The sequence below is a fragment of the Myotis nattereri genome (assembly GCF_964212035.1).
Source record: "Myotis nattereri genome assembly, chromosome: 18".
Lineage (NCBI taxonomy): Eukaryota > Metazoa > Chordata > Mammalia > Chiroptera > Vespertilionidae > Myotis > Myotis nattereri.
In genome coordinates, this window is record NC_138093.1 from 22,070,002 (window position 1) to 22,097,524 (window position 27,523).

The 27,523-nt window shown below is 41.8% G+C and overlaps 1 protein-coding gene across 1 annotated transcript; it reads left to right on the forward strand.

The window, feature by feature from the left end:
• Window positions 1-1,036: 1,036 nt before the first annotated feature.
• Window positions 1,037-22,181, forward strand: FAM20B (FAM20B glycosaminoglycan xylosylkinase). The gene is made up of 8 exons (XM_081112154.1): window positions 1,037-1,149; window positions 1,731-2,239; window positions 7,782-7,868; window positions 11,639-11,748; window positions 14,402-14,573; window positions 14,781-14,972; window positions 16,886-16,945; window positions 19,928-22,181. Exons 2-8 carry the CDS (start codon window positions 1,863-1,865, stop codon window positions 20,157-20,159), a joined length of 1,230 nt encoding a protein of 409 aa, XP_080968280.1. The 5' UTR covers window positions 1,037-1,149; window positions 1,731-1,862; the 3' UTR covers window positions 20,160-22,181.
• The last annotated feature ends 5,342 nt before the right edge of the window (window positions 22,182-27,523 follow it).

Here is a 27,523-nt window from a genome sequence, read left to right on the forward strand (position 1 = left end):
CAGTAATCACAGGGAACTGTTTTACTGAATGTCACACCAAATTTGATAACTCACAATTATATTTTGGATGCACTTGAATTGCCTTTGTTTCAGCTAATAGTGTTACATACTCCCTGGGAAATGATGATGATGAAACAAAACAGGTGGCTGGAGATAATTAGATCTTGAATTTGACTCGGGTTTTTCCACTTCTTGAAAACTAACATGCAGAGTACTTGGTTAATCACTGAGAAGACGCTGCATGTCAGCAGGCTCACCTCAAAGTGGTTCTTAGAACACACTTGCTCGAGTAGACTGTTGGGGGGTGTGTTTCAGCTGTTATTAGGGCAACAGTCAGTCTCCAGTTGAGGTGGATGTGTTTCAGGCGGAATCATTTGCCCTATCTTTTGTATTGGTTTTATTTCTTCAGTTAGTGGTTTATGTTGTTAAATGAATTGGAGAGTGAGGGGCATCCTGTTATCTTCTTGTCATCTTTGTCTTAGCCCAATGCTGGGCTGTGTGTAAGCACACGGAGAGCAAGCTTGTGCATGATTTCAAATGGCCCTGTGAGGTAGAAAGCAACCTGTCAGCTTGCAAATGAGACTGGATTGTATGCTCTTGACACCCTTACACAGATCTTGTATCTGGAGTATTTTAGCTTGAGAATTGACTGAATGTGGTTGGCCCCAACTGCAAGTAGCACTTCTTTATGTTTGTGGCATCAGTGTTTTTGTTACGTGCTTGCCCAGTCCAGACTGAATTGTGTTGCTATAGTACCAGGTTTCATCAGTGTTCCAGTCATATTTTACTCATAGCCAGATGGTATAGGGATATGTTTTTCCTTTGCTTGTCCAGATTTGATTATCCATATTTTACAGATATTTTAATTTTGAAAAATAATTAGTGGAAGGCTGATTAAGTAGAGATATGTGTTTGGGTGTTGAATGTAAGTACATGATCAGCAGATATGACACGTATCATATGACAGATATTACTGCTGGGAACTTGGATTCGGAGGAGTTATTAGTCTCCTCTGTACTCTCATTGACATTTTTAGGAGTTCCTGTCTTACAGTGTGTCATAAAACTTATCTTCAGAGAAGAGAAGAACTGGAAAGCTACCAAATATTGGTGGTTTGGATATTCAAAACTCCTTTATGGATTTTGAAAGGTAAAAATGAAAGTTAAGTTATACAATTCTTTTTTGTTGTTGTTGTTAATCCTCACCTGAGGATATTCTTTCTATTGATTCCTACAAAGAGTGGGAGGGATGGAGGGCAAGAGAACAATAGAGAGAAACATCGATGTGAGAATTGGTTGCCTACCTCACACACCCCAACTGGGGTGGGAGCGAACCTGCAACTCAACCCTTGACTAGGAATCAAACCCCAAGACCCTTTGTTTCGAGGGCTGATACTCTACCGTGAGCCACACTGGCCAGGGCAGATTTACTCAATTCTTAATGTTTTACTTTCGGTGTGCTTTTCCTCATTGTTTTGGTATTTAGGAATTTGTAGCTGTCCAAATGGCTCCTAGATGGCTCTGCATCTTATAAAACAGGCGTATTTGATTTTAAATTTTAATTATACCTAGTCCTTACTTATTAAGTTTTTCCCCAGACTAGTTAATTTTAAATTATTAGGTCTTCTCAAGCATATGATTAACAAGACGTAATGTATTTGAAGCTTGCAAAAGTTTCAGGGGGAAGGACAGGATTTCTGATTGAATTTTGCTTTATACTTGGGCTTGCAGGAATTGTGGGAGGTGCTTCAGTGAAGAAATGGACCAGTATGTATAATCATGGAGTCTCCTTGCTAACCATCACCACCTGCTCTCCCTGATACGTGAGAGAGAGTGGGTCTGGGGAGAAGGAAAGAGGTCAACATGAAGCTGAAGCAGCGAGTCGTGTTGTTAGCAATTCTTCTTGTCATCTTTATCTTCACCAAAGTTTTCCTGATTGACAACTTAGATTCATCGGCTGCCAACCGGGAGGACCAGAGGGCTTTTCACCGAATGATAGCTGGCTTGCGGGTGGAGCTGGCATCCAAGCTGGACCACACCTTGCAGTCTCCCTGGGAGATTGCAGCCCAGTGGGTGGTTCCCCGGGAAGTGTATCCTGACGAGACACCAGAGCTGGGGGCAATCATGCATGCCATGGCCACCAAAAAAATCATTAAAGCTGATGTGGGTTACAAAGGGACACAGCTGAAGGCCTTACTGATGCTGGAAGGAGGACAGAAAGTTGTCTTCAAACCTAAGCGGTAAGTCTCCATCTAGCAGTTATGCGTGCTAGTTGGTTGGTGCGTGTCATTTGGGATTGTGTAAGGGGTCATCTCCTTCTCTTGGTTTTCTCTTCAGTAAAATGAGAGGGATGGACTGGAAGATCACTCTGAAGTCTTTTCTAGGCCTTAATGTTCTGTGAGTCTTCGAGTAGGGGAAATTTTAGGAACATGAATTGGTTCCATATAAGACAATTTTTTTTTACAGTTAGAGCTGTCCTTCTAAATTTATCAAATATCTATGTTCCAGATGTTAGAGATACAAACTGAGTTAGTTGGGAAACAAGCCACTTGTCACCAAAACTGTGCAGTTAGAGACTAGATAACTACATGTTTTAGAGAAGGAGTTACCCAGAGCTGGAGTGGGTTTTGGATCAATGACTAAAGTCCCTCTTAGCGCTGAAGCTATAATTCTTTCACCTGGGTTTTGTTCTTGCTTTAATTTTAATGAATAGACTTTTTTCCAATCCTCATCCGAGGACATTTTCCCATTGATTTTTAGAAAGAGAGGGATGGGGAGAGACAAAGAAAAACATTGATGTGAGAGAGACCTATTGCCCCTTCAGTCCAAGGGCTGACGCTCTCCAAGCATGTCAAACTCGCGGCATGACTCATTTATAAATTCAGCCCACTGGCCGAGAGTTTGACATGCTTGCAACCACTGTGCCAAGCTGGCTAGGGCTATACTTCTTTTTTTTTTTTCAAAAAGCAGTTTTATGTTTACAGAAAAATCGAGGGTGAAGTACAGAGAGCTCCTATGTAGTCCCTCTCCCCAGTTTCTCATATTATTATCTTCTATTTGTGTAGTACATTTGTTATAATTGATAAACGATAAACCAATATTATTTTATTAACTACTACCCACACTTTACATTAAGGTTCACTTTGTGTTTTATATTCTGTGGGTTTTGATAAACATATAATGACAAGTATTCACCATTACAGTATACAGAATAGCTCACCTGCCCTAAACATTCCCTGTGTTCCACCTATTCATCCCTCTCTCCCCCTCTCCTTCCACTCTCTCTCCCTCTCCCTAGCCCCTGACAACCACTGATCTTTTTACTGTCTTCATATAGTTGGAATCAGACCTTTTGTAGCCTTTTCAGATTGGCTTCTCTCACTTAGCAGTATGCATTTAAGGTTTCTCTGTCTTTTTTAAAAATTTTTTTTTTTATTGATTTCAGAGAGGAAGGGAGAGGGAGAGAGAGAGAGAAACATTAATGATGAGAGAGAATCACCGATTGGCTGCCCCCCCTCCTCCTCCCGCAAGCCCCTTATCAGGGATCCAGCCTGAAACCCCAGGCACATGCCCCACCCAGGAATCTAACCGTGACCACCTGGTTTATAGATGGATGCTCAACCACTAAGCCACACTAGCTGGGCTCTCTGTGTCTTTTTGTGGCTTGATAGCTCATTTCTTTTTATTGCTGAATAATATTCCATTGTCTGTATGTACTACAGTTTGTTTATTCATTTCACCTACTGAAGGACATTGTAGTGCTTCCAAGTTTTGGCAAAGTTATGAATAAAGCTGCTATAAACATTTATGTATAGGTTTTTGTGTAGTTGTAAGTTTTTAGCTCATTTGGGTAAATACCAAGGAGCACAATTGCTGGATCATATGGTAAGAATATATTTAATTTTGTAAGAAACTGTCTTCCAAAGTGTCTATACCATTTTACATGCCCACCAGCAATGAATGAGATTTCTGTTGCCCCACATCATCCTCACCAGCATTTGGTATCTGTGTTTTGGACTTTGGCTATTCTCTTAGGTGTATAGTGATATCTCATTGCTCCTTTTACCTGCGTTAAGCAGAAAACTGGGCCATTTTAGTTACCTTGGTCTAAACTTGAACTGGAGGGTGGACTGTATGTTGTTAAACAGCGGCACCTTTGGACTTCTGTAAGGATTTACAGAGATAATTTGTGTGTCAGTTCTGTAGTATAATTAATTTTTTGAAAAATTTTCTGCGAATATATGAATTTGAAATAGGTTAACATGGTAATTCATACTCATTTGCCAGGAACTAGTAAAGGGTGAATTTTCTCAAAGTTTGTAATATCTAAAATTTTCTGTGTACTAACCTTTTTCCCCACTTCTCGAAGGAGCTTTTGAAAGAATTAAAACACATACTTTGGGTCTCTTGCTGGAGTAGGAGAAGAAATACGAGGCAATGATGTACAAAACTCAACTGTGAGCAGAGTTGTTCGCCTTGTGCCTTCATTACCCAACTCTCAGTAGATAATAGGCAGCCAGAGAACTTATATATTGGGATCCCAGAAATTGAAGGGATCTGCATTTACCTGGAACTGGGAAGCATGATTTATGGAAGGTGTGGAAATTAGGAAAGTTAAAAAATGCAATAGACTTTTGGAGAACACAAGTCTGATTGGCAGGTAATAAGGAAGAGTATAGTTTCCATTGAATGCACACTGTTTGCCAGGCATTGCACCAACTACATTTGTATCTGTTAATGTCTCTAACCTTCATCACAACTGTGGGCAGTCATAGTACTTATTTCCAGAGTAGCTAACTTGACAGGGTCACCCTGCAGCAATGAATTGAGTTGGCGTTTGGATCTGTTGGAGTGTGAGCAGCTGGTGTTGTGCTGCACATGTAATTCTCTTGTTTGCCTTCCTGTAAGTGTGATGACATGGCACACCCATCATCAAAAATCACTAGCTTAGTTTTGAAATGTGGTCTTTGACCTCTTGGTTTTGTAGCCTGAGCGATAAGCAAATAGATGAGTCATGGGCATTTTGTGTTTAAATAAGAGGATATCCTCTCCACACCCACTGTTTGTATACCAGATAATTGAGGATGAGATGGGACAGCAAGAAGTGTAGAAGTCAGGTTGTCCTGGTAGTGGACAGTATTCGTACCAGTCCAGGTGCTTTACAGGTACACCTGGGTGTTTAGACGAGGTATAAGTGGAGGGAGAGGACCCTGGCTGGTGACTAGGGGAGGAGGTCTCAGATAAATGCATAAACTAACCTTAATCACTATTGCTTCATCTCATATCTCTTACAACCTTCTCATTACCTTCCTCTTCCAGACCATGCCGAACAATTTTATTCTTCCCCCAATGCCATATTACCCATGTGCTGCTCAGCTTCCAAACTTCCAGGGACTTCCCATTACTCACCAGACCAAACCAGTGTCCACAGCCTAATGGTCATGACCCTCAGTCTAGTTCTCCTCTCTGCACCCAACTTTTTATTTCTGTTGGACTGGTCCCCTTCTCACCACCACCTCCTGAAGAGCCTGTGTCCACCCCCAGCTCCAGGGGACTGTTCTCTCCACCTAGCAAGCTCTATGGGCTCCTGCAGTGGAGATAGTGCTGAGTCCCTGCACACACTGACCTGTGCCGACTACCTGGCACTGTCGCAGACTGGGAAGGTGGCTGTACAGTTAAGTGCTCGTAAAAATTGACTCCAGTCCTGAAGCACCTAGCACATTGCTACTGTGACCCCAGGGACTTCAGAGGCTATTTAGTCCCCATGTAAGTGCAGATTAATGTCCTTGGTCAGACTCTAATGTCCTTCACCAGAGGGTAGGAGTGATTTATTGGCCGTTACTGTATGAATTTTGCTGCTGTGTCAGGGACTTAAGATGGATCACTGTGCTGAGAGGAGGAACTGGGTCCTCACTGCTAATGGAGACTTGCCCCTTTCTGCACCGCCCTTTGTGGTGCCGGCTTTGCTGGAACCTGCTTGTCCATGTCCTGCTCTCAGAGGTGGGGGATGGAAGATAGATGACATGTAGGACCACAGTGACGCTTTTATTTGCACATTTTGTCTTACATTGTAAAAGTGATTTTGTTTTCAATGTAGCTGTTTCCATTCTGGAAGTAAATTGGTTATCACAGGTACATACTGTAGTTACAGTGAGGACAAGATGGCAGGGGCTGGGGAGTGGGTAGAAGTGAGGGAATGGTCTTAGGAAGTACTGAAGGGGACCCTGGAGCTCAGCTTATCCAGCTGCTCATTTCATGGGGGCCAATAATGAGACCCAGAGTTCTGATGCCACATTTCACACACCTGAAACATGAGCTAAGGGTTCGGGCTTTCTGACTCCGGTAAAGCTCTTTCTTTCTGATTCCTAGTCCTTCCCCTCCCCGCCTTCTCCAGCCCATTTGCAGAGTTCCCGGGTTCCTCTGGTCTTACCTTTCCCTTGGAACAGCCTCTGATTCACTGAGAGGAATAGGCTGCTCATCACCACATGTGTTCCTGTGGCTCCACTGGAGTCAGAAATGAAGTATCCAAGGACTGCCCCCCAGTGTTACCGTAGCCTCCAGCTGAAGTGGGGAGAGAGGTGCTTGAAGTGACAGCTTGGCTGCAGTTCTATTTTAAAATGGAGACTTAATTTGGAGGGAGCCAGGTAGCCTAAACAATGCTTTGACACTAGAAACAAAAAAAAAAATCCATTTGAGTATATTGACACCGCTAAGGAGAAGCTGGTGTCCAGCCGGGTGCTGATGCATGGCTGTCTTCTAGCATAAGTGTTTCATCACTTTGCCTTGATGAATGTGTTTCGTGGACATGCTTTCACTTTATATTCCACAGTCATTTATGTTGAAGGTCATGCCTTTTCTAGTACCATTTCCCACTTCCCCACATTCTTGTCAGCTTTGGAGATCCATGTGTCCTCAGTGGAGCAACTCTACTTCAATCTCAGTTTATTTCTAGTTGACAGTTCCCTATACAGTTAATAGGTCTCCTTTTGAAACAGGGAATGTAGGTGAACAGTAGAGGTCATAGGTGAATTAAGTGTCTTTTTCTTCTCAATTAACAGGTTTAAATTGTATCTATTTTTATGATTAGTGGAGAGAAATATGCCAGTTTTCATTATCCTGTGTTTTTGTCATGCATATGATGTAGAATGGTGTTTGAGGTGACACAGATCTTAGAAATTGCCTCCTAGTCAAGCCCCTAGTGTTGTCGATAAGGAATCTAATGCCCAGAGAAAAGGGTTTTGCTCATTTACTCACGCAGGCAGTTCTTACTCCAGTCCAGTGTTTCTTCTGCTATATAATCATACACATAAAGAGAAACAGACCAGCTCTTTTCAAATGCACCTCTGCCTACTTATTACCAGAAACAGGTGTCTCAGGACCATTTCCCAAGAAATTTAAACTTCTGTCACAAGCCTTTAGCGGTAGCCATTCTGGTAAACAACTATAGACCTTACCACTGTTGTGGAGATACGAAGATGGTCCTTGCCCTCCAGAAAATTACCTTGTAGTTTGAAAGTCTTTTCGATGGGGTAAAATAACGTCTTCCGCGTTTTATTTATAGAATGGTTGCTGCGGTAGAGAGGGAACACTGGTTTCTTCTCCACTTCATCCTCACCCTGTCCACCATTGACTCGTGTCATCCACGATCGTCTCAGGGTTGACAGGGAAGGTGTTGTGGAGCAGAACCAGGCTTGTGGAAGTTTCTGTGCACTGCCCCTTGTGCTGGCACCTGTGGTACTGATGTGTTCATGTCTCCGTCTGTGCTTCCCATTCTCTCTGCAGGTATAGCCGAGACTATGTGGTGGAAGGCGAACCCTATGCTGGTTATGACAGACACAATGCAGAGGTGGCAGCCTTTCACTTGGACAGGTATGTGTGTAGTCACAGTGATTTACTTGCATTGTTTCCTTTCAAAAATATCCTGGAAGGAGAGGGTATGTGGACTTCCCCCTCACCCGCATAAAGGCTCTGACACTAATAACTTTGACTTGTTACCTATTTTGGAGAGCTGATTGACTGATTCCATGAAATGTGTATGAGTCCATCATAATTCAGGTGGTCCTAGGAATACCAAAATACATTTTTCCTTTTTTCCATATAGTTTTATTGATTTCAGAGAGGAAGGGAGAGGGAGAGAGAGATAGAAACATCAATAATGACAGAGAATCATTGATCGGCTGCCTCCTGCAGGCCCCCTACTGGGGATCAAGCCTGCAAGCCAGGCATGTGCCTGACCAGGAATTGAACTGTGATTTCCTGGTTCATAGGTTGATGCTTAACCACTGAGATACACCAACCGGGCCCAAAGTACATTAACTCCTGGCTTTTTTGGGTTATTTCATTCTGGTCTTCCTTTGTCATTATCATGAAATGAAGATGTTACTGGTAAATAAAATGGCAGGATGAAAACCAAGGTTTGAATTCAGATCTCTAAATTGAACTGGTCGTTTATTGAGCCTGGCAACACTATTTGTTTGTTTTTTAAGTAGACCTAAACTAATACCAAAAAAGTAGACCTTTTTTGGCCTAAAGTAATACTGACTCATCCCCATTTGCTAGAAACATAGAGCATGACGTATATAATGAATGTTATTGTCCTTTATATAAAACTAGAGGCCCAGTGCACAAAATTTGTGCACTGGGGAGGGGGGGGTCCCTCAGCCTGGCCTGTGCCCTCTCGCAGTCCAAGACCCCTCGAGGGATGTCTGACTGCTGGCTTAGGCCTGATCCCCAGGATCCCTCACTCTTTACCACCTGCTCGCTGCTCCTTAGCGCTGCCATGAAGCCAGCCATGAGCCCGGCTTCTGGCTGAGTGGCACTCCCCCTCTGGGAGAATTCACTGACCACCAGGAGGCAGCTCCTGCATTGAGCGTCTGCCCCCTGGTGGTCAGTGTGCATGATAACGACTGGTCGTTCTGGTCATTTTGCCGTAACAGTTGCCTAGGCTTTTATTATATAGATATGCACAGCTCCAATAACCCCAATAATTCCAAAGGAAAAAATAATAGACATGAATTCTGTATGTATAAATTAGCTAGGGAAATTAACATTTTTCAGCAGTAACCTTGTGAGTGAACTGTCTAGTATCTTAGTTGCTCTTCTGATCAGCTCATTCATCAGGCACGTGGACAGACTTGTAAAAAAATATTCACAATGTTTTTTAAATGTAGCTGGAAGAAAATTAAGGTAAATTTTTGTCTTTTTTTTGGATTAAGAAGGATATTCTAAGAATAAGAGTGATAGTCTTTAAAAAATCACACTCAACTAAATAAAAAAATTAACTCACACGTCAAGAAACATCAAACAAAATTTAAATGCAAACAAGCCAGAGGAAAATACTTGAATCTAATGTAATCTAAGCATTAATAGCCTTATAATATATAAATATTTATGCAAATCTATACATATACTCAAATTCTAGTAGAAAATGGTCTAAGGACACAGTTGATGGAATAGAAATTATTGCTTGCTAATGAATATGGGGTAGGGAGCTCATCCTTATCAGTAATACAAAAAGTCCAGTTAAACAATGGGATGCTATTTCCTACTGCTGAAAATAGTAGAAATGAAAAAAAACCAAACCCTTCATTGGCAGGAATCTGTTGAGATTCAGATGATGCCTCTGGCATTAATCGGTTCAATCTTTCAAGAACTCTAGCCTTATGTGTCAAAAAACTTAATATTCATACCTTTTGATGCAAATATCTAAGGTGTTTCTAGAAAGGACCGTGGAGAAATAATTAGAAATTCAGATACATATACCACAATCTTGGCTGTAGCTGGTAGCAATCTAAAAAACATCTAATGCCATGAAAAGGTTAAAATGTTTTGTTCACAATCCCATGAATTTTCACTGCTTTTTTTAAGAACTAATGGGAAAGAGTTAGGTAAATCCTACTCATCACTTGATGGAATACCAGAATTAGTCTTTCCAAGACATCATTTGTTTCCCAGAATTAGTCTTTCCAAGACCTCATTTGTTTCCCAATTTTCTTCATCCCCAAACCCCTCCCTGTTTCCCTATTGATGGACACCAGCAGTGCGTGAAGGTCATTTTCCCACATCCATACCAATACTTTATATTATCCAACATAGCAGTTTTTGTTCATCTAACATATGTAAAGTGGTATTTTATTTTGTAATTCCCCAATTATTGGCAAAATTTAGTATCTCCTTATCTTTTCACAGCACAGCACCCACTTAATTATTACTTTTGATATTAATTAAATATGATGATGTTTCCATTTATGACTTGTGCTTTGGGAGGTCCTTCTCTACCTCCAAATCTAAAAAATATTCTGTAGTCAGTCACCCAATCCCTTTTGTTAACTGCCACCTCTGTGACTTGGCTGCTCGGCACTAAGCTGGCTGCTGTTCTTTGGCCTGATAGTGGCCACTGGGAGAAAACATATTTTCTACTTTTTCTCCAGTCCATGGCTCCTGACACTTTTCTACTCTGGGGTGCTGTTTCTTCATTTCATTAGGATTTGACCACTTTCTCTGGCCTCAGGAGGTTCTCTGTTTTTATGTTATTTTGACAAATCTGTTGATCTCTGCTTTTGTGGCTTTTCTAAGATTCAGTTTAGGACAAAGTCAGTCAGAAGCCCTGAACAATGGACTTTTATTGCATAGCCACTTAAAAAAAAATTTTATTTTAAAAATTTGGGGGTGATATTAGTTAATAAGATATTTGTCAAGTGTGTAGTTCTGTAATACATCATCTGTATATTATTGCATTCTGTGCTCACCATTTGAAGTCAGGACTCTTTATCACCATACCGTTGACCCCCTTTGACACATTTCTTCCTCCCCCTACCCCCTTTCTCTCTGGTAAGCACTGTACTACACAGCCATTTTTAAAGGCTTTGTAATGACATGAGAAAAGGCTCATGATATAATGATCAGTGAAAAACAGGACACAAAACTGCATATTGTGTGTATATATACACAAGAGTGAGTATGTGTTTATATATACTTGTAAAGGAAAAATGCTCATATGCCAAAATGTCAATTATTTTTGGATTTTGGAATTATGGATGATCTTTATTTTCTTCATTATAAATTGTCTTTGTGTTCCAGACCCTGCCCCTCCAACATTTCTTCTAAACAGGAAATTTCATTTAAAGAAAGAATTATTGTGCTCTACTTTTAGACCATTAGAAAAAGTATCTGTATTTAATTTGTCCCGTGGGTTTTATCCTTTTCGATTATGCCATATTTTCTGCCAATGTGCTGTTTTATCCAAAGCTTGGAACCCAAGTATGGATTTAGATTCAGGTCTTTCTTTGTTGTTGTTTTGTTTTTCTTAGCTTTGTTAAAATTTATTTAAATTTTTTATTATGAAAATTTTCTAACAAAAGTAGGGAGAATAGTATAATGAATTCATATACCCACTCCCTGGAATAAACAATAGTTTACATTTTGCCAGATTTGCCTTATCATTTTTGCTGAAGTGTATATTAAAATAAGTTACATACATCTTGATATTAAACTCATAAACATATGTACCTCTAAAAAATATTTATACCTGTCAACAATTCCTTTACACATCTAACATAATTAACCATAATTTTTAATACTGCTGTTTAAATTATATCCCCAAAGATTTTTCTCTTCTGTTCTTCAACCCTCCAAACCAGGATTCTGGGTTTTCGCCGAGCCCCGTTGGTGGTTGGCAGATTTGTTAATCTTCGGACAGAGATCAAGCCTGTGGCCACGGAGCAGCTCTTGAGCACCTTCCTAACTGTAGGTAAGAAGATGTAAAGAACTTTGAGATGGTGGAATAGTTAAGTTAATTGGGGCGTCATTGAGCAAGCTGGTTCGTGACTTCTAGGAATTGAAGAACTGAAGGGAATACAGAAGCAAGCCAGGCAACTTGCTCTTGGATTACTGGGGGAAATGGATCTAAAGGTAGATGGCAGGAAACTGAAAGTTTTCCCTAATGTGTACTCTGTTGTGTCTGTGAAGTAGGAAGTGAGATCATTTACTGATAATTTAAGTAGCTGGTAACTTTATTTCCTTCTGCTTGTTCTTAGCTAGACCTCAAACTCAGTTTTTGGCCTAAAACTGTTATTGTCTGTATATCATTGGCTGGGTAGTTTTTTTTCATATACATGTACTTTCTTGGGATCTGTCTCCTTAGAATTGAGGAATCCTTAAGGCAACTTTGTGAGAAAGTCAGAAATTCCCTTGTAGGATTGCATTTGGGCCTGGAAGATCACCACTGCCTTCTCCTACTCTGCAGGGGGTAGCCTGTAACTCATGTGCATGGAACTGGCTACAGTCCCTCTGGGCTCTGCTCTCTGGTATACCTCACTCTGAGCTAAAATTCTCATTCCTGTTTTTGTGGGCACAGTGAGAATTGGGGCAGTTCAGAGGTGCTGTGGTCTCTTGTCCCCGCCTCTTCATGGTGACATTTTCAGTGACTCAGTGCTTCACATTATGACTTGAAACAGTCATTGCAAGATGAACTTCACATTGCTTTGCTAGAGTGAATGGGGTTGCATTTAAAATGAGGTGAAACTGAATATCTAAAAGACTTGTGAGAGATTCATCATGCAGAGTTTAACTTATAAGGCTAGAGCAATGCTGTTCTTACAAATAACCAAAAGCATACAGTGTCACTGATTTGTTTCTTATATTTTCTAAGCACTTGTGCTTGTTCAATTTTAAGCACTTTTACGCAGTTACTGTATTTGATCCTCAACAAAAAGTGCAGTAAGTTGAGGAGGTTTAGCAGCGTGTCATACTTGAGAAAGAAGCTGAAAAGTTAAATGACTTTCCCAAAGTCACAAAGCTACTCATTGTTATCTAGGATTCAAACACAGATTTTAAAACTCTAAAATATTTAATTTGTTCATGTTCTTTAATATTTGCTCATTCACTCAACAACATTTTGTTTAACTTCTGTGTGGCAGACTCTGTGCTGAATGTCAAAAAATGAGTGATACCTTCCTGCCTTCAAGGAGCTTTGTCTGTGGGGAAGCCAGACATGTACAGAGGGCCGTGGAGGGGAAGGGGCCTGGAAGTCAGGGGAGGGTGATGCTACTCAGTGGAGGTGCTATTGCAACCAAGTCTCAAAGGGAGAGTAGCAATCCCACAGGAGGATACAGTGGGAAGGAACACCCCAGGTTTGGATTCCTAACCTTTTTTGTGCTAAAGACTCCTTTGGCAATCTAGAGAAGCTTATCGATCCTTTCCCATAATAATGTGGTTTTTTAAAAAATAAATAGATGCATAGACTCACAAATGAAACCAATAATGTTGAAGTATTAATAAATTTTAAAAATTACAAATAGCAAATTTGTGATAGTCCCTTGTGCCTTGCTATTTAACGCATTAAATAAGAAGACGTAGCAGATCTAGTAACTACCGTAATTTGGGTCTACAAATGATACCTGGTGTATTTGCAACAACAATGCTACTATGTTATGAAAACTCTGTGATTTCTTCTAGTGAAAAAGTCACAGATAATGGCAGTACTGCTATAGTTTGCTCCCTACCATAGTAGCAATAATTGAAGGAAATGCTAAGTTTCAAATAGAAGTCAATGAAAATAAAACTGATTTTGTTTCCATCCAGTTCCCGGGTGGAAGACAGAGCACACAGAGTGTTGAGAAGAGCATGACAGCTCAGGAGACTGTGATTTAGCTGAAGTTAAGGTTCTGTGTGGGGTTGGAGACTGAGCAAGGCAGGTGGTCAGGATAGTGTCACCAAAGGGCCTGTGCACCAACCTACAAGTCGAGACTTTCTCCGTAAGCACTGGGGGCTACTAACATAGCCTGAGCACTGGGAGCTCTTGGCGTAAATTCATATGCAGCAAGTCAGAAGTCACATATTTAAGAGATACTCTAGAATGGAAAGAACCGGTGGACATATTAAATGGAACATTCCAGAAATAAACAGTTCACAAGTTTTAAACTGTGCACCATTCTGAGTAGCGTCATGAAATCTCACCTGTCTGCTCTGTGCACCCTGGGACGTGCGAATCCTTCCCTGGTCCAGGGTATCCATGCTGTATACGCTCCCCACCCACCCTGTGCATGCCATCTTCCTCCTCCAAGGGCTCTGGCAAAACAGAAGAGGGCATTCCTTTCCTTTCCTTTCTTTTCCTTAAAGTGAGTTCAGAAAGACACTGTGGCGGTAGTGGCTCCTGGAGAGAGATTGGGTAGGAAGGACATGGAGAAAGGGAGACTTACTTTTTCATATATACCCTTTGGTACCTTTTGAATTTTTTTTTATACCTTGTGCTTCAATTACCTATACTGTTTAAATGTAAGTTCAGGATCTTGGTTTTCACAATATCTGCTTACCTAAGCTGCTCTCTTCTCCATTGTTTAGGGAGAATTTGGAATCTTCCTTTTTTCCCCCTTAAGTGTGTTTGGTTCCTTTTTCTCCTTTAGGAAATAATACTTGTTTCTATGGGAAGTGTTATTACTGCCGAGAAACAGAGCCAGCTTGTGCCGACGGAGACATGATGGAGGGATCTGTTACCCTCTGGCTTCCAGATGTGTGGCCTCTGCAAAAACACCGACACCCCTGGGGCAGGACTTACCGAGAGGGCAAACTGGCCAGGTAAATGCTCCTGTGAGTCACTACTAGTCCTCTCCTGGGCCTGGCCCGGCGCCACCCATGTGCAGCCAGGGGTTCTGTCCAAGACTAAGAATGGGGGAGGGCCAGGGGCAACCCTGCTAGGCAGGGGCTTTGTCTCCTCTGTGTGGAGGCAATGCAGGGACCGTGCCGGCTCTTAGTAAGTAACCTGGTACTGCTGCTTGCCTCCAGGTGGGAGTACGACGAGAGCTACTGTGACGCAGTGAAGAAAACATCCCCTTATGACTCCGGCCCGCGTCTCTTGGATATCATTGACACGGCTGTTTTTGATTACCTGATTGGCAATGCTGACCGCCATCACTATGAGAGTTTTCAAGACGATGAGGGTGCCAGTATGCTCATCCTTCTCGATAATGCCAAAAGGTAGGACCACAGGACTACCTGGTCAGGTAGCGGTTTCTAGGCTATCCTGGAAAACTCCAGAGCACACCTGACAGAAGGCATCTTTCCTGTTTCCACTTGGACTCTTTGCTGTTGGCGATCCTGTTCTTCTGTCTTATTCAGGTTTGCACTCCTTCCACCCTCAGGGATCTGAGAACTTTAAAAATGGAAAAGTGGGGTTTTTTTCCCCAGGAGTCAAAGACTTGTTCACAGACAGCTGGAAACCAAGGCCTTTGATTTGCCGCCACTCACATCATTCTTTCTTGACTATGATATTTAGAATCTTGAGAAATACATAATAGAACATGAAATTTGATTACTGTTCAACTTATTTTACCCAAAGGTTCATGCCGTTTAAAAGATTAAATTTTGGTAGGCTGCTTTGCTATTTTCATAGAAGTGTTTGCCCAGACTTTTTGCTATCATGAGAGGAAGAGGAGTTGCTTAGTGATAATATATAGAGACAACTTACTTTTATCTTCAATAAGATTATTTTACTATTTTTGAATCAATGATTGTCCTTATTTTTTTTTAAGTCTGGGCTCTTTGAAGAACACATTGTATTTTCAATTTACACTCTGCATTTTCCATGGTGCCCAGTTCATTACCACACTTTGTTACACTTAATAGAATACTTTTGTTTGCCAAACAGAATACTTCTTTGGAGCCCAGCATTGTCCAGGTCACTATTGTTAACATTGGTTGCTGAGACTAAGCTGAGACATGGGTCCTCAGCAAAGAATACTTGGGCAGCATTTGCTAATGATGCCAGCATCTTACACTGAGTACGGGCACCTCGTGCTCTGTGAAAGGTGATGACAGCTGTAGAAAGTGAGAGGCCAGCAAACACCACCCTTCTTCCCCGGCCCTCCCCCCCCGCACCCTGCTCCTTGCCAGCAGAGCAGGAAGTAGCCAGTGCTACATACATTCCTGAAAATTTTTTATCCTTACTTGTAAAAATGATCCTTTTTTTTAAAGATCACGTGAATTATGGAAATATACATTGAAAGAGTTGCCTTTGCCATTTATTATTTGAGGGCCTGCATTGTGCTTTGGGTTACCAGACCCTTTGGTTATTGTGAGGAGCTTCCAGGAAGAGTAGGAGGTTAACAGTTTTTCTAGAATCAGTTCTCCTTTTTTTTAAAAAAAAAAAAATCTAGCAATCTGTGTACTTGGGTTCTGGCTAGGAAAGAATTCAGAGCAAGACCCAAATTGTAAGAGAACATTTATTGGATAAAATACGGAGGTAGAAAAAGTAATTCCTAGAAGAAATGGGCTTAGGAAACAAGTGACGGAGTTAAGGGAAAGGCACCAGAGGGTGTGCTCCTGGGAAGGAGAGCGCCAGTTCTCCTTTTCTGACTGAATTACTGCTAAGATCATTTTTACATCTGCTTTGAACTAACTGTTTTCTCAGCCTCTGCGAGTAGTTTTTGCATTCTGAATCTGTTCATATACTTGCAGGGAACAGAATAATCCAAACCTTTTCTGGTCGGTAATTTTGGAGGAGAACAGTGAAACTTGTTTTTATAAGTAATGACCATCTGCTTGTTGCCGGGACCCTGACCGGAATAGCCTGTGTTTCTCCACCCACACTGACCTTCTCCAGGGTCAGAGGTCTCCAGGTTCCCGCTCTGTCGGTGGTACCACGGTTGTGCCTCCGCACCTTGCTGTATTTTGTCAGGAGAGAGGGATCTTGTAAATGCGTATATTTGTTGTTCGATGCTGCAGAACAAACTGTTAGGAATCTGTGTCTAATTGGTCATGCCCTGTTTATTTTTAAGTGACTTGAGCTGTAGGAGCATGAAATTATTTAGGATCACATTTGGATTTCTTATAGAATTTGCTCTTGCTTTGATGCTTCTACCTAATTCACCGAGATTTTATTTCATTTTCAGCTTTGGGAACCCCTCGCTGGATGAGAGAAGCATTCTTGCCCCTCTCTATCAGTGTTGCATGTAAGTTACACACATCATATGCCAGGTTCAGATAACAGTACAGGAGTGTTTTTGGCCTTAAAACTTCCTAATACCTGAGCAGTGCTTTTCAAACCTAGAACCCCTTAAGGGCCTGACATGGAGGATCAAGGAAAAGTGGAGGCTGGTGACCCAATACTCAGAATTCATTTTGAGTTTTGTATGAATAAAAGTTTTCATTCTATTTAGTAATGTATATCCATGTTTGTTTTAATAACAGAATATAGTCCCTCCCCCCAAAAAATTCTAGTACAATCTGTGTCCCTGGTCGCTGTCTTGTCTTTACCTTATGGTTTCAAGTCCTCTCACTCACCACTACAAACATCCTGAGGGTTGCATATCTCAATTTGAAATTGTATAAACCAAAAGTGACATTTCCCATACGTATTTAGCGACTGATGTTATTTTTTTTAAGTCTATGCTGTAGAACAAAGAAAAAGTAAATCAAAATAAAATTAAAAACTGGCTCTAAGAAGCTCCTTTTCAGATCATGATTGCGGTAAAATTTTAAAGTGAGCACTGGGAATGAGCTGGAATCCCCACGGAGATGCAATTTCAGCAGCACCACTTCCCACTGGCCAGTTCCCCGGGTCCCTGGGACCATGTGAGACTGCTCCTCCTGGCAACACACCTTCTCTTTTTTCTTTCTTTCTTAAATGTACTTTTATTTATCGATTTTTTCCTTTTTTAAAAAATATATTTTACTGATTTTTTACAGAGAGGAAGGGAGAGGGATAGAGAGTCAGAAACATCAATGAGAGAGAAACATCGACCAGCTGCCTCCTGCACACCCCCTACTGGGGATGTGCCCGCAACCAAGGCACATGCCCTTGACCAGAATTGAACCCGGGACCCCCCAGTCCGTAGGCCGACGCTCTACCCACTGAGCCAAACCAGTTAGGGCCCTTTTATTTTTTAAATATATATTTTTATTGATTTCAGAGAGAAAGGGAGAGGGAAAGAGAGATAGTAACATCAGTGATGAAAGAGAATCATTGACCAGTTGCCTCCTGCACGCCCCACACTAAGGATTGAGCCCACAACCTGGCGTGTGCCCTGACCAGGAATCAAACCGTGACTTCCTGGTTCATAGGTTGACGCTCAACCACTGAGCCACCATGGCCGGGCTTTTGCCTTTTTTTAATTGCTAAAATATTCTGCAGGAAGCTTATCCAGGCAACACTTAATTATCTTAATATTGGGAAGCAATGATACAGCCAAGCAAAAACTGTATCTTTCAAGGAGGATGTTTTTATATTAATACTTAGTGTTATCAGTCTGGTCCCATCAGGAGATGGAAAAAACAGAGTGGGTTAAATGGGAAAGTTTAGTGTAAAGAATTATTAACTCTGATGCAGGAGTGACTATAAAGAAAACGAGGGCTGAGGGAGAGCACCCAAGAAAGGACAAACTTGGAAGGGGATCCCCTTTGTTGTTCAGCCCACTGGATGGCAGAGAAGTCTATGAGTTTGCAGATGCTGGGTGAGGCAAGGTACAGGCAATCAACAACTGGCATCATGAAATACAGAGGGATGGATGCCTAGGTAGAAGCCCTCTAGGCTGCAAGCAAGGCATGTTTTTGGGTCTGCAGGGTGCCAGAATGGTCAGGTGGCCTTTGGCACTCTGGTTTCCATATCAGCCAGGCCTCAGGATGGTTTTCACCAGGCCAGGCTGAGGCTGCAAGATCACCAAGGGCCTGCCGGTTCTGGGAATGTGTGGCCGGGGCAGATCTGCATATGATGACCTCGCCCACACATGACTGACCCACTGGGCAACAGCCAGTAGCCGCTGGAGAACCCCTTACTTCTGCATTGTTCCTCGAGCGCCCTCTGCTGAGAAAGCTTAGGAGAGAGAGATGCTTAAAGGAAATCTGTCCATTACAGCAGATAGATGCTTGGGGCATTTGTAGTGGATTTAAAAATACAAAACCACACTGTTTCTTTGCTTGTTCATCGCTTCCATGCTTTAGCCAAAGTTTGATCTCCTTTGCTTTTTAAGTAGTTGCCGAACAGGCTGCCTCTTGCAGAGTCCAACTTTTCTGCATACCTAGTAATTCTCACAGTACCCACAGGCAGAGCAGTACTTTTCTTCTGAGATAAACAAAAGATCCTCTTTACTCAGTGAAATAAGGAAAACTGGTATCCTTATAGTAAACTTTTCCTATTTATAATATTAGTGGTAGAAATTTTTTAAAATTCAGAAATGTAAAAAGAAGGAAATAAAATTACCCATTAAGATATAAGGATAGCCCTAACCAGTTTGGCTCAGTGGATAAAGCGTCGGCCTGCGGACTCGAGGGTCCCAGGTTCGATTCTGGTCAAGGGCATGTACCTTGGTTGTGGGCACATCCCCAGTAGGGGGTGTGCAGGAGGCAGCTGATGGATGTTTCTCTCTCATCAATGTTTCTAACTGTCTATCCCTCTCCCTACCTCTCTGTAAAAAATTAATAAAATATATTTTTTTAAAAAAAGATGTAAGGATAATTTCTGTTCACACTACAGTGACTTCTTTCTAATTGTGTGTCTGTGTTTGTGTGTGTGTGTGTCTTTGTGTGTACAAATACACATTTTCTTTCCCCATAGATTTGGAGTAAAACAGCTTCTTTACTCCCACACACCCAATATCATGGACATTTTCTTTACTCCTTTTAACGTCTGCATGGTATTTAACTTGAGTGGATGAGCCATAACTTATTTAATTATTTACCAACTGTTGGACATTTAGTTTAGTTCACATTTTCCTTTTTATAAATAGCATGGCAGTGAGCATGTATAAATCTTTGTATTACCTCTCATTGGTTACCTAGAAAAAATATCAAAATGTGATAATGTGACTTACTCATACTGATTTTTTTAGTTGAGGTATTTTACATACTAATTTCTTTACTTTTGTTTGCCAAGCAGGCTTTAAACTCTTTACTAGTGAAAGGTCTTATGTAACCCCTCCGAAACCTTCTTCTTCCAGCATCCGGGTTTCTACCTGGAACAGACTGAATTACCTAAAGAATGGTGTGCTGAAGTCTGCCTTAAAATCTGCCATGGCCCATGACCCCATCTCCCCAGTGCTGTCCGGCCCACACCTGGACGCTGTGGACCAGCGGCTCCTGAGTGTCTTGGCCACTGTGAAGCAGTGCACGGACCAGTTTGGGATGGACACTGTGCTGGTGGAAGACAGGATGCCTCTCTCTCACTTGTAATTTGCAGCACAGAATAACTGAAACTTCTTTTTACAAGATAGAGAAACAGCACAATCAATTCCAAATGGTATGAGATGGATTGGAAATGGCCGGCAGCAAGTTCTGGTGATGGGACAGAGTGGCCTTGGATTTCATTGGTGTTTTCCATCGTAGAAACTGAAGTGAGGACTGTTAGTTCAGAACATGGAATATTCTGCTGAGTTACCTGACGTCCTCGGCCCTTGCCCATTCTAGTGGGCATCGCAGTTGGTCAGTCTTAAGTCTCATGCCAAAGGACAACAGGTGTGACGTTTGGATAGGTTCATGCTGGGATTGGTTCTGGAGTGGGTATTTGGAGTTCATTCTGACCATACCTGTGGATTTTCTGAGAACACTTTGCAATCTCTTGAGTCCTTTTTTACCAGGACTAGTCAAATTGAGAATATTACTGCCTCCTGAGGAGTGGCAGCAAGTAAAACCTGGCATTTTGTGGAGCCAAAGGAGCAGGCTCTGTTGGAGGGGGTATGTTTAGAGGGAGAACAAAAGCAGGAAAGATGTTTGGGCTTTTCAGCGATTAGGCAGCAGCACTTTTGATGATTCTTGGAGGAGAGAAGAAGGGAGAGAGAAGGTGACCGGAATCAGGGAGATGACTGGATTAGCGAAAGCAGGTTCCCCTGGGTTTTATTTAAGTTCTTAAGGTGTATAAAAGCTAGTGTGACTTGTACCTGAGTAAAGTTTGCATTCTCGCAGCTGTGTTTCAATTAACCAAAAAATTCTCTCTGGGGAACTTATTGTTACAACCCAAGCATGATTCTCTTATGAGACTTTTATTTCTTTATTTTGCCCAAAGGAGACAAATCCTTTCCATTTAACAAAGCAAACAAAAAATACCTTGAATAACAGTTAGGTTACTTGTGACCTCTGCCATCCTGGTTTCTCTTCTGAGATGACTTTCCACCTCGGCCTGTAAGGCCTTGGAAGCTGCTATTCCCAGAAACTGGCAACCCTGATTGTGCCTTTCTTGTGAGAAGAGCCAGCTCACTCTGGCAGATGAACGTGTACAACCTGCTCTGGCTGGGCTGACTTATGACTTGAGCCATGTGGATGACTGGAAACAAAGATTTAAGCCTTCTGAGCCTTAAAACTAAGGAGGTTGTACCAGGAAGAGCCTTAAGATTTTGAGTTATGTCAACCCCTAATTTCATCATTTAATCTTGTTTGGAGTTTCTAACCCGTGTTCTGTCTCTTGTTAGCATTCTCAGATTTCAGGTTGCTAAAACACAGGCTTAGTTCTGGGTTCTGGCGGAGAGGTTGTGCCATGTAAGCAGTTGCAGTAAAATATAGGGCCGGAGGGCGGCAGGCCTGTTGTGCGCGCTCAGTGTGTCCTCAGCGCTGGGTGCTGTCCCAGTTCTGTGCTTCTGTCAAGCAGAGACTAATATTTAACAGTGCGGTTGATCCCAGCCATTGGAGACCAGTGGTGAGCAACCACCCTTTCAAAAGCAGTTTAGAATTTCTGTCCCAACATCCTCGCATTGAAAGATAACTAAGTATCCTGTGACTACTTTAAAAGAGCATGAAATTAGGATGCTTTTGTACTCTGTGTACACATTTTGAGATGTACACAAGAATGGGCTGAGTTATTTAAAAAATTACTGAATTTTACAAGACAGTATTAGCACAAAACACTAAAATAGTGTTGACAAAAGGCGGTATTGATTCCAGTTGTAAGGCCATTGGCTGTGTCCATGCCCAGAAATCCAGTTGATCAGGAGGATACCTTGGAGAGTGCGTACCCTGCAGGAGCAGCGAGCCAGCGGGAGGGAGGGAGGGAAAGATGTCAGCCCCACTCTCCTGGGTAAGTGTTCGCTGAACTAAATTGATTAGTCTTCTTTCAGCACATGTCCGTTTAGTGTGCCACACTGGAATGCATAAGAGTTGTTCGCAGACTGCGAATTTTATTCATAATGTTGAGGCAGAAGACTGTGCTGGGGAAAAGAGCAGAAGAGAAAGCTGCTTTGAAACTGTCTCATCCCTTTTTAAAACATTGCCGAAAATGAATAATTTCCTTCCTTCCTTGCTGTTTAAAAATTCATGCTCTTAAAAGATGTTCAGATCTGGAGTGGTTAAAGTTATAACTGTGCTGATTATATGACACTGAGAATATAAATTTATATTCGAAGTCAGGATTGGATTAAGCAAGAAAAGTATGTTTGGGTGAACCTTAGAGAAAGTAAACCATAAACATAGCCCTGAAAATCAGAAATACTAAGTTTTATTTGAAAAAACCAGGTAGATATCTCTTCAGATGTGTCTAACACTGTTCCCTTGATGGTTTATTTATTAGAATCTAGCACTATAAGACAAGTCATTGGAAAGGTTTTTGGTCAGCTCAAAGTAGAGTGTGTCTAGCTGACACCTAAAGGTAGATGTGAATACATTTTAATGTTATAAAGCTAGGAAAACCAGAAGTGACTGCTATTTCCTTATCTCCTTCTACTTCTTAAATATGTTTATTCCAGAGTCTGAGTAGGGAAATATGAGGAGAGAGGTTTCATTCTAAAACTGTTCTTTAATGTCAGTCTGTATTGTGGGTTTGGCCATAAGTAATTTTCTGTGCAAAACAAATTATAGGATCTGATTTGTTCAGTAGTATATTAGGCATTTGCATTCAGAATTAATGTGTCAAATTTAACTTAAGAAAGAAATGGGAGAATTTGGGTACATCCACTTCATATTATTTTGGGAAAGATTAATCCTATACATGGCAATTTTTTCAATGTTCTTCCAAAGAAATCCATCTTCTCTCAAAACTGAAACAAAAGGCTTTTGGCCTCCCCTTCCCATCCACCATATTCCTTCAACCTCCCTTCTCAATGGTCCCTGTATTGTATTCTTGTTTGACCAGCTAGTGACCACACCTCTGTAATGGTAATACAGCATCTGTCAGTGAGCTAGCTGACTTGTATCCTGGGAGCTTGAGCTTCAGGAAACGTGAGTAAAGATATATGTGTGTATATAGTCATATATGTATTCTAGCAAGAAAAAATGTATTTATTTTGACACAGGGAAACACTGATTTATGTTGCTGAAGAACTTGAAGCTAGTGAAAGGTTCTCTTCTCAGTCGCTGAGTGGGGACCCTACGTGCATAGAGATCATTCATTCAGTAAACGCCTACCGAGCAACTCTGGTGAGCCAGCCCACTAGGCACATGTAGAGCCAGATAGACCTGACTTCACAGAACTTCTTGTACAGGGAAAGCCAGTTTTTCTTCCTCCAGTTTCTCAAGTCTGGGTTGAAAGGTAGGGGCTGCCACAGGTTTTTAAGGAACTAAGGGGTTACAAATACAGAATGTTTGGGGGGAACTGGGAATAACTTAGTGGGAAGCTAATTTATTTGCTTAAAAGGGAAGTGTAAGAACACCACTCTCTGTTTTGATCTACCAAGGATTTCCTCCCAGAGCTACTGCACAAAGAGAGGTTGTGCTGGGTAAGTCGCCAAACAAGACAGATGTACACCTAAATTTCTAATATGTTCTATGGGTTTCAATTCTGAAAAAAGAAAATTAATAAAGATTTTAATAAGTATTGATGTATCATGTTTTCCTCTTATTCTTTCTCCCCCCATTTCAGGATACTTCCTGTGTTTTCTATTTCATTTTCCTACCTATTTTAGCAGGGGACAGAAGATTACATCTTATACTTTCACAGAATCTGATGGATGAGACCTTTGGCTTCCTTAGGAGTCTTCAAAAGGTCCAGACCACGTTGTGACTGGACCAAAATTTTCCAAAGGATGTTTCTTGGATGCTTTTTGTACATTTAGTTAACTCAATTCTTGCAGCTTCTTTAGAGATAAAAAAATTATGAATCCCAAAGAACTTGTCAGGGCAGTACCGCAGAGGCACGGAAGAGAGGACCAGGTGCCCTGATTATAATTCTTAGGACACTCAGATTTTTAACTTTTATTATAATTTAATTTTTTTTTTGTAAAGCCTCACCTGAAGATATTTTTCCCATTGATTTTCAGAGAGTGGAAGGGAGAGAAAGAAATATCAATGTGAGAGAGACATCAATTGGTTGCCTCCTGCATGTGCCCCAATAGGGGTCGGGGATCAAACCTGCAACAGAGGCACATGCCCTTGAACGGGAATTGAACCCGAGACCCTTTTGGTGCACAGGCTCAGGCTCTAATCACTGAACACACCAGCAAAGGCCCAGATTTTTAACTTTTGAAATGGAAATCAAGTATCATAAGTCTCAATCAGACAACTGAGCAGAGTTCTTAAGACTTTTTTTACTAGATTTGCAGCATTTTGTGCCCGTTTTTGTCATTTGTACTTGAATACCAATGGAAGGCTGAAGCCTAAGACAATGTTCTTTTGGGCTCACGTCAATCCTTTTCCAGGTGAGATTTCGGGCTTCGTTTGCTTCTCAAGCATATCAGAAAGACTGGGGGTAAAGCTTGAAAAGGCAGCTGGGAGTAGGGAGGGCATGCTTCTGTTATGGGCTAATTTTACCCAGTGTGTTTGCCTATAAGAACTTTTTAGCAGCCTTCATTTTGTAAGAGACAAGAATGGTCATAATTACTAATATAACATGGATGGGTTTTTAAAAAATATTTTTATTGATTTCAGAGAGGAAGGGGAAGGGAAGATAGAAATATCAATGATGAGAGGGAATCATTGATTGGCTGCCTGCATGGGTGGGTTTTGTAAGGTAAGTTGCTGTATAAATCCCAGGGAGTCATCGTAGTAAGTCATGATTTATAAAGTATTTGATCTTTCTTCAGTAGACATTTGGGCATTGTGCTCTGAGCCATGGATGCCATCGAGATGGTAATGACTCCCTTTCTTCAAAGAGCCTGTAATCCTAGCAGAAGAAAGCTGCTTGTGAAGTACCAAATGCCTCAGGAATGACGTAAGTTCATTACAATGAAAGTAAGGCCCAGGAAAGAACCATGGGTGTTTGGAGAGGGAGAGGCAGACAGGATCCTCATTGAAGAAGCGACTGACCCAGGCCTGACGTGTGTGTAGAATCCCTGACTCCAGAAATGCAGAGCCTCCTGGGCCTGTGCTCTATTGTTAGTACCTGGGTCACCAGAAATGTCCCTTCAAGGCTTTCCTGTGGTTCTGGCCAGTTGTGCCCTGTCTTTGGGAAGGACACAGTCCACTGTGATGTCTCTATGGCATTGTTTGTTAAACAAAGGAGCCGTTGGCATATAGACAAGTTGTGAAAACATTCATTTTATGTTTTCAGAGTTTGCTTTTTGCATGCCAAGCTTATTTGGAGATAGTTTGATTTTTACCCAAAGATTGTTTTCAAGGCCAATGGTGTTTTCTGACTGACTTCAGTAGGGTGGGGGATTGTCCCACTCAGATGATAGTGAAGTTACTGGGGGCCCATTTTCTCTTAGCAAGACTCTTAAGATGCAGAATTTGTTGCCGAGGGTCCTTGGACCACACTTGAGTATCACTGATAGGTTTTGCTGCCTGTAGTTTTCACATTTGCCTTTAGATGTCCCCATCCTCCATGAGATTTGCTCCGAGAGTTCAACCCATAGGAAATGTTAGCAGTTTATTGAAATTAGAGGCTGTCTAAAAACTGGATTCAATGTTTCTTTTTATCTTTAATTTTTTTATTGATTACAGAGAGGGAGAGAGAGATAGAAACATCAATGATGAGAGATAATCATTGATTGGCTGCCTCCTGCACGCTCCACACTGGGGGTCGAGCCTGCAACCCAGGCATATGCCCTGATCTGGAATCGAACTGTGACCTCCTGGTTCATAGATGCTCAACCACTGAGCAACACTGGCCTGGCTCTTTTTCATTTTGATTCATTGTTTCTATGTGGTACTGACTCTGGTGAAAAAATGTTTAGCTCTATTCCTTTTAGAAAAGGAAATGTCTTCTTGAAATCAAGTTGCTTGTCCAAGAATTTGCCATCTACCTACTTTATTTCCCATGAAATGTAAAATTTAAATCAGAATATCTCAGAAATTACCAGTTAGTGCTACATGAAAGTTACAGTAAAGAGATTATTATTTCCAGTCTTAAAATTTGGATTAAAAAAAACACAGGTTAATTCTAATAATTTTATCACCATACATTCACATGTAAACTTCACTAGTACAAATAAAGCCATTCAGACTTGGAGTACCCATCCAGAGCCTCGTCCAGGGTGAGGCATATGTGATCATGAAAGATAACGTGTAATTGAATTGGCCCATTGATCTTCACAGCATCTCTATAAACTGGCTATTTTATCCCCATTTTATAGGTGAGGAAACTGAGGCACAGGTCAGTTAAGTAACACCCAAGGTCACATACAGAAAATGGTAGGGGCCAGTTAACCAGCATATTAGATTGTCATTCACACTCGAACATTTACTGAATGAGTTAATGTTTTCAGCTTCTGAGGGAGTATAGCATGTTCCTTGGTAAGTGTCCCCTGAAGCGTTTCATGAGCAGGACTTGTGGACTGGGCACTGTTCTCTGGAAGGTTTGGGTTCAATTTTGACATCACTCTGAGTGGCTAAGATGTACAATATACTTAGATAACAGTACTCTACAATCTGGCTCTCGTATCGTAACTAAGGCACTTGCCGATTTCTGAAAGAAGACCCGGTGAGCTGCTGAGGAAGGAGCAGAGACTGGGAGGAACAGGTGAATCGATTTGCTTGTGACGTCAGAGAGAGATGACGCTAGGATTCACTTTACTGGCGGGAGAGTCCAACCTCAGAGCCATTGAGCCTTTGACAGTAGCCAAGTCCCCTGGACTCTAGACAGCAGTTTCTTCTTAAGACAAGGTGGCTGTAGGCCAGTGAATTCAGTAAGTCAGGGGACAGAAAAATGCTTTCAGCTCTTCTGAAATCTAACCTGGCAGGATGCGCGTGGTATGGGAAAGGCGGCTGGGGAACGGCCCTCGGGTCTTTTGCCAGTGGTGTCAGAAGCTGCTCATGGTCACAAGCGCTTAAAAATTGCAAACAGCCTCGGAAAGTCCACACAGTGCTGCTTTTTAATGAGACCTGATTACATCGACATGAGACCTTGTGATTTCCCCATGACTCGGCGAGTTTCCAAGACCCACATCTCCAGATGGGAGCCCACAGCTTCCTCTCGCTTGTGCTGCTGCCCAGCGGAGGAAACCTGCTGGAAACATGGTGCTGAGCTGCCATGTTCCTTTCCCTTCGTGGAGGAGCCAGGCCTCCCTCTCAGAGCCTCCTCTCCACGCAGCGGACCTAACCCAGCCTCTGGTGAGTGGGTGCTCCGGTTTCCTCTAACAGGTTGGCACCGGGTGGGCACAGAAGGTGCCCACATTGGGCAGGCCTCCGTGGGCCTGCAGAGCTGCCAGAAAGCAATAGGGTGATGACGGGCCATTTCC

What these genes read in the sequence shown, in the direction of transcription:
- FAM20B (XM_081112154.1), top strand. Translation starts at nt 1,863, where the DNA reads ATGAAGCTGAAGCAGCGAGTCGTGTTGTTAGCAATTCTTCTTGTCATC. An exon ending in CGAGAGGGCAAACTGGCCAG is followed by an intron (nt 14,574 to 14,780) that starts GTAAATGCTCCT and finishes GCTTGCCTCCAG; the next exon opens with GTGGGAGTACGACGAGAGCT. An exon ending in CCTCTCTATCAGTGTTGCAT is followed by an intron (nt 16,946 to 19,927) that starts GTAAGTTACACA and finishes TTCTTCTTCCAG; the next exon opens with CATCCGGGTTTCTACCTGGA.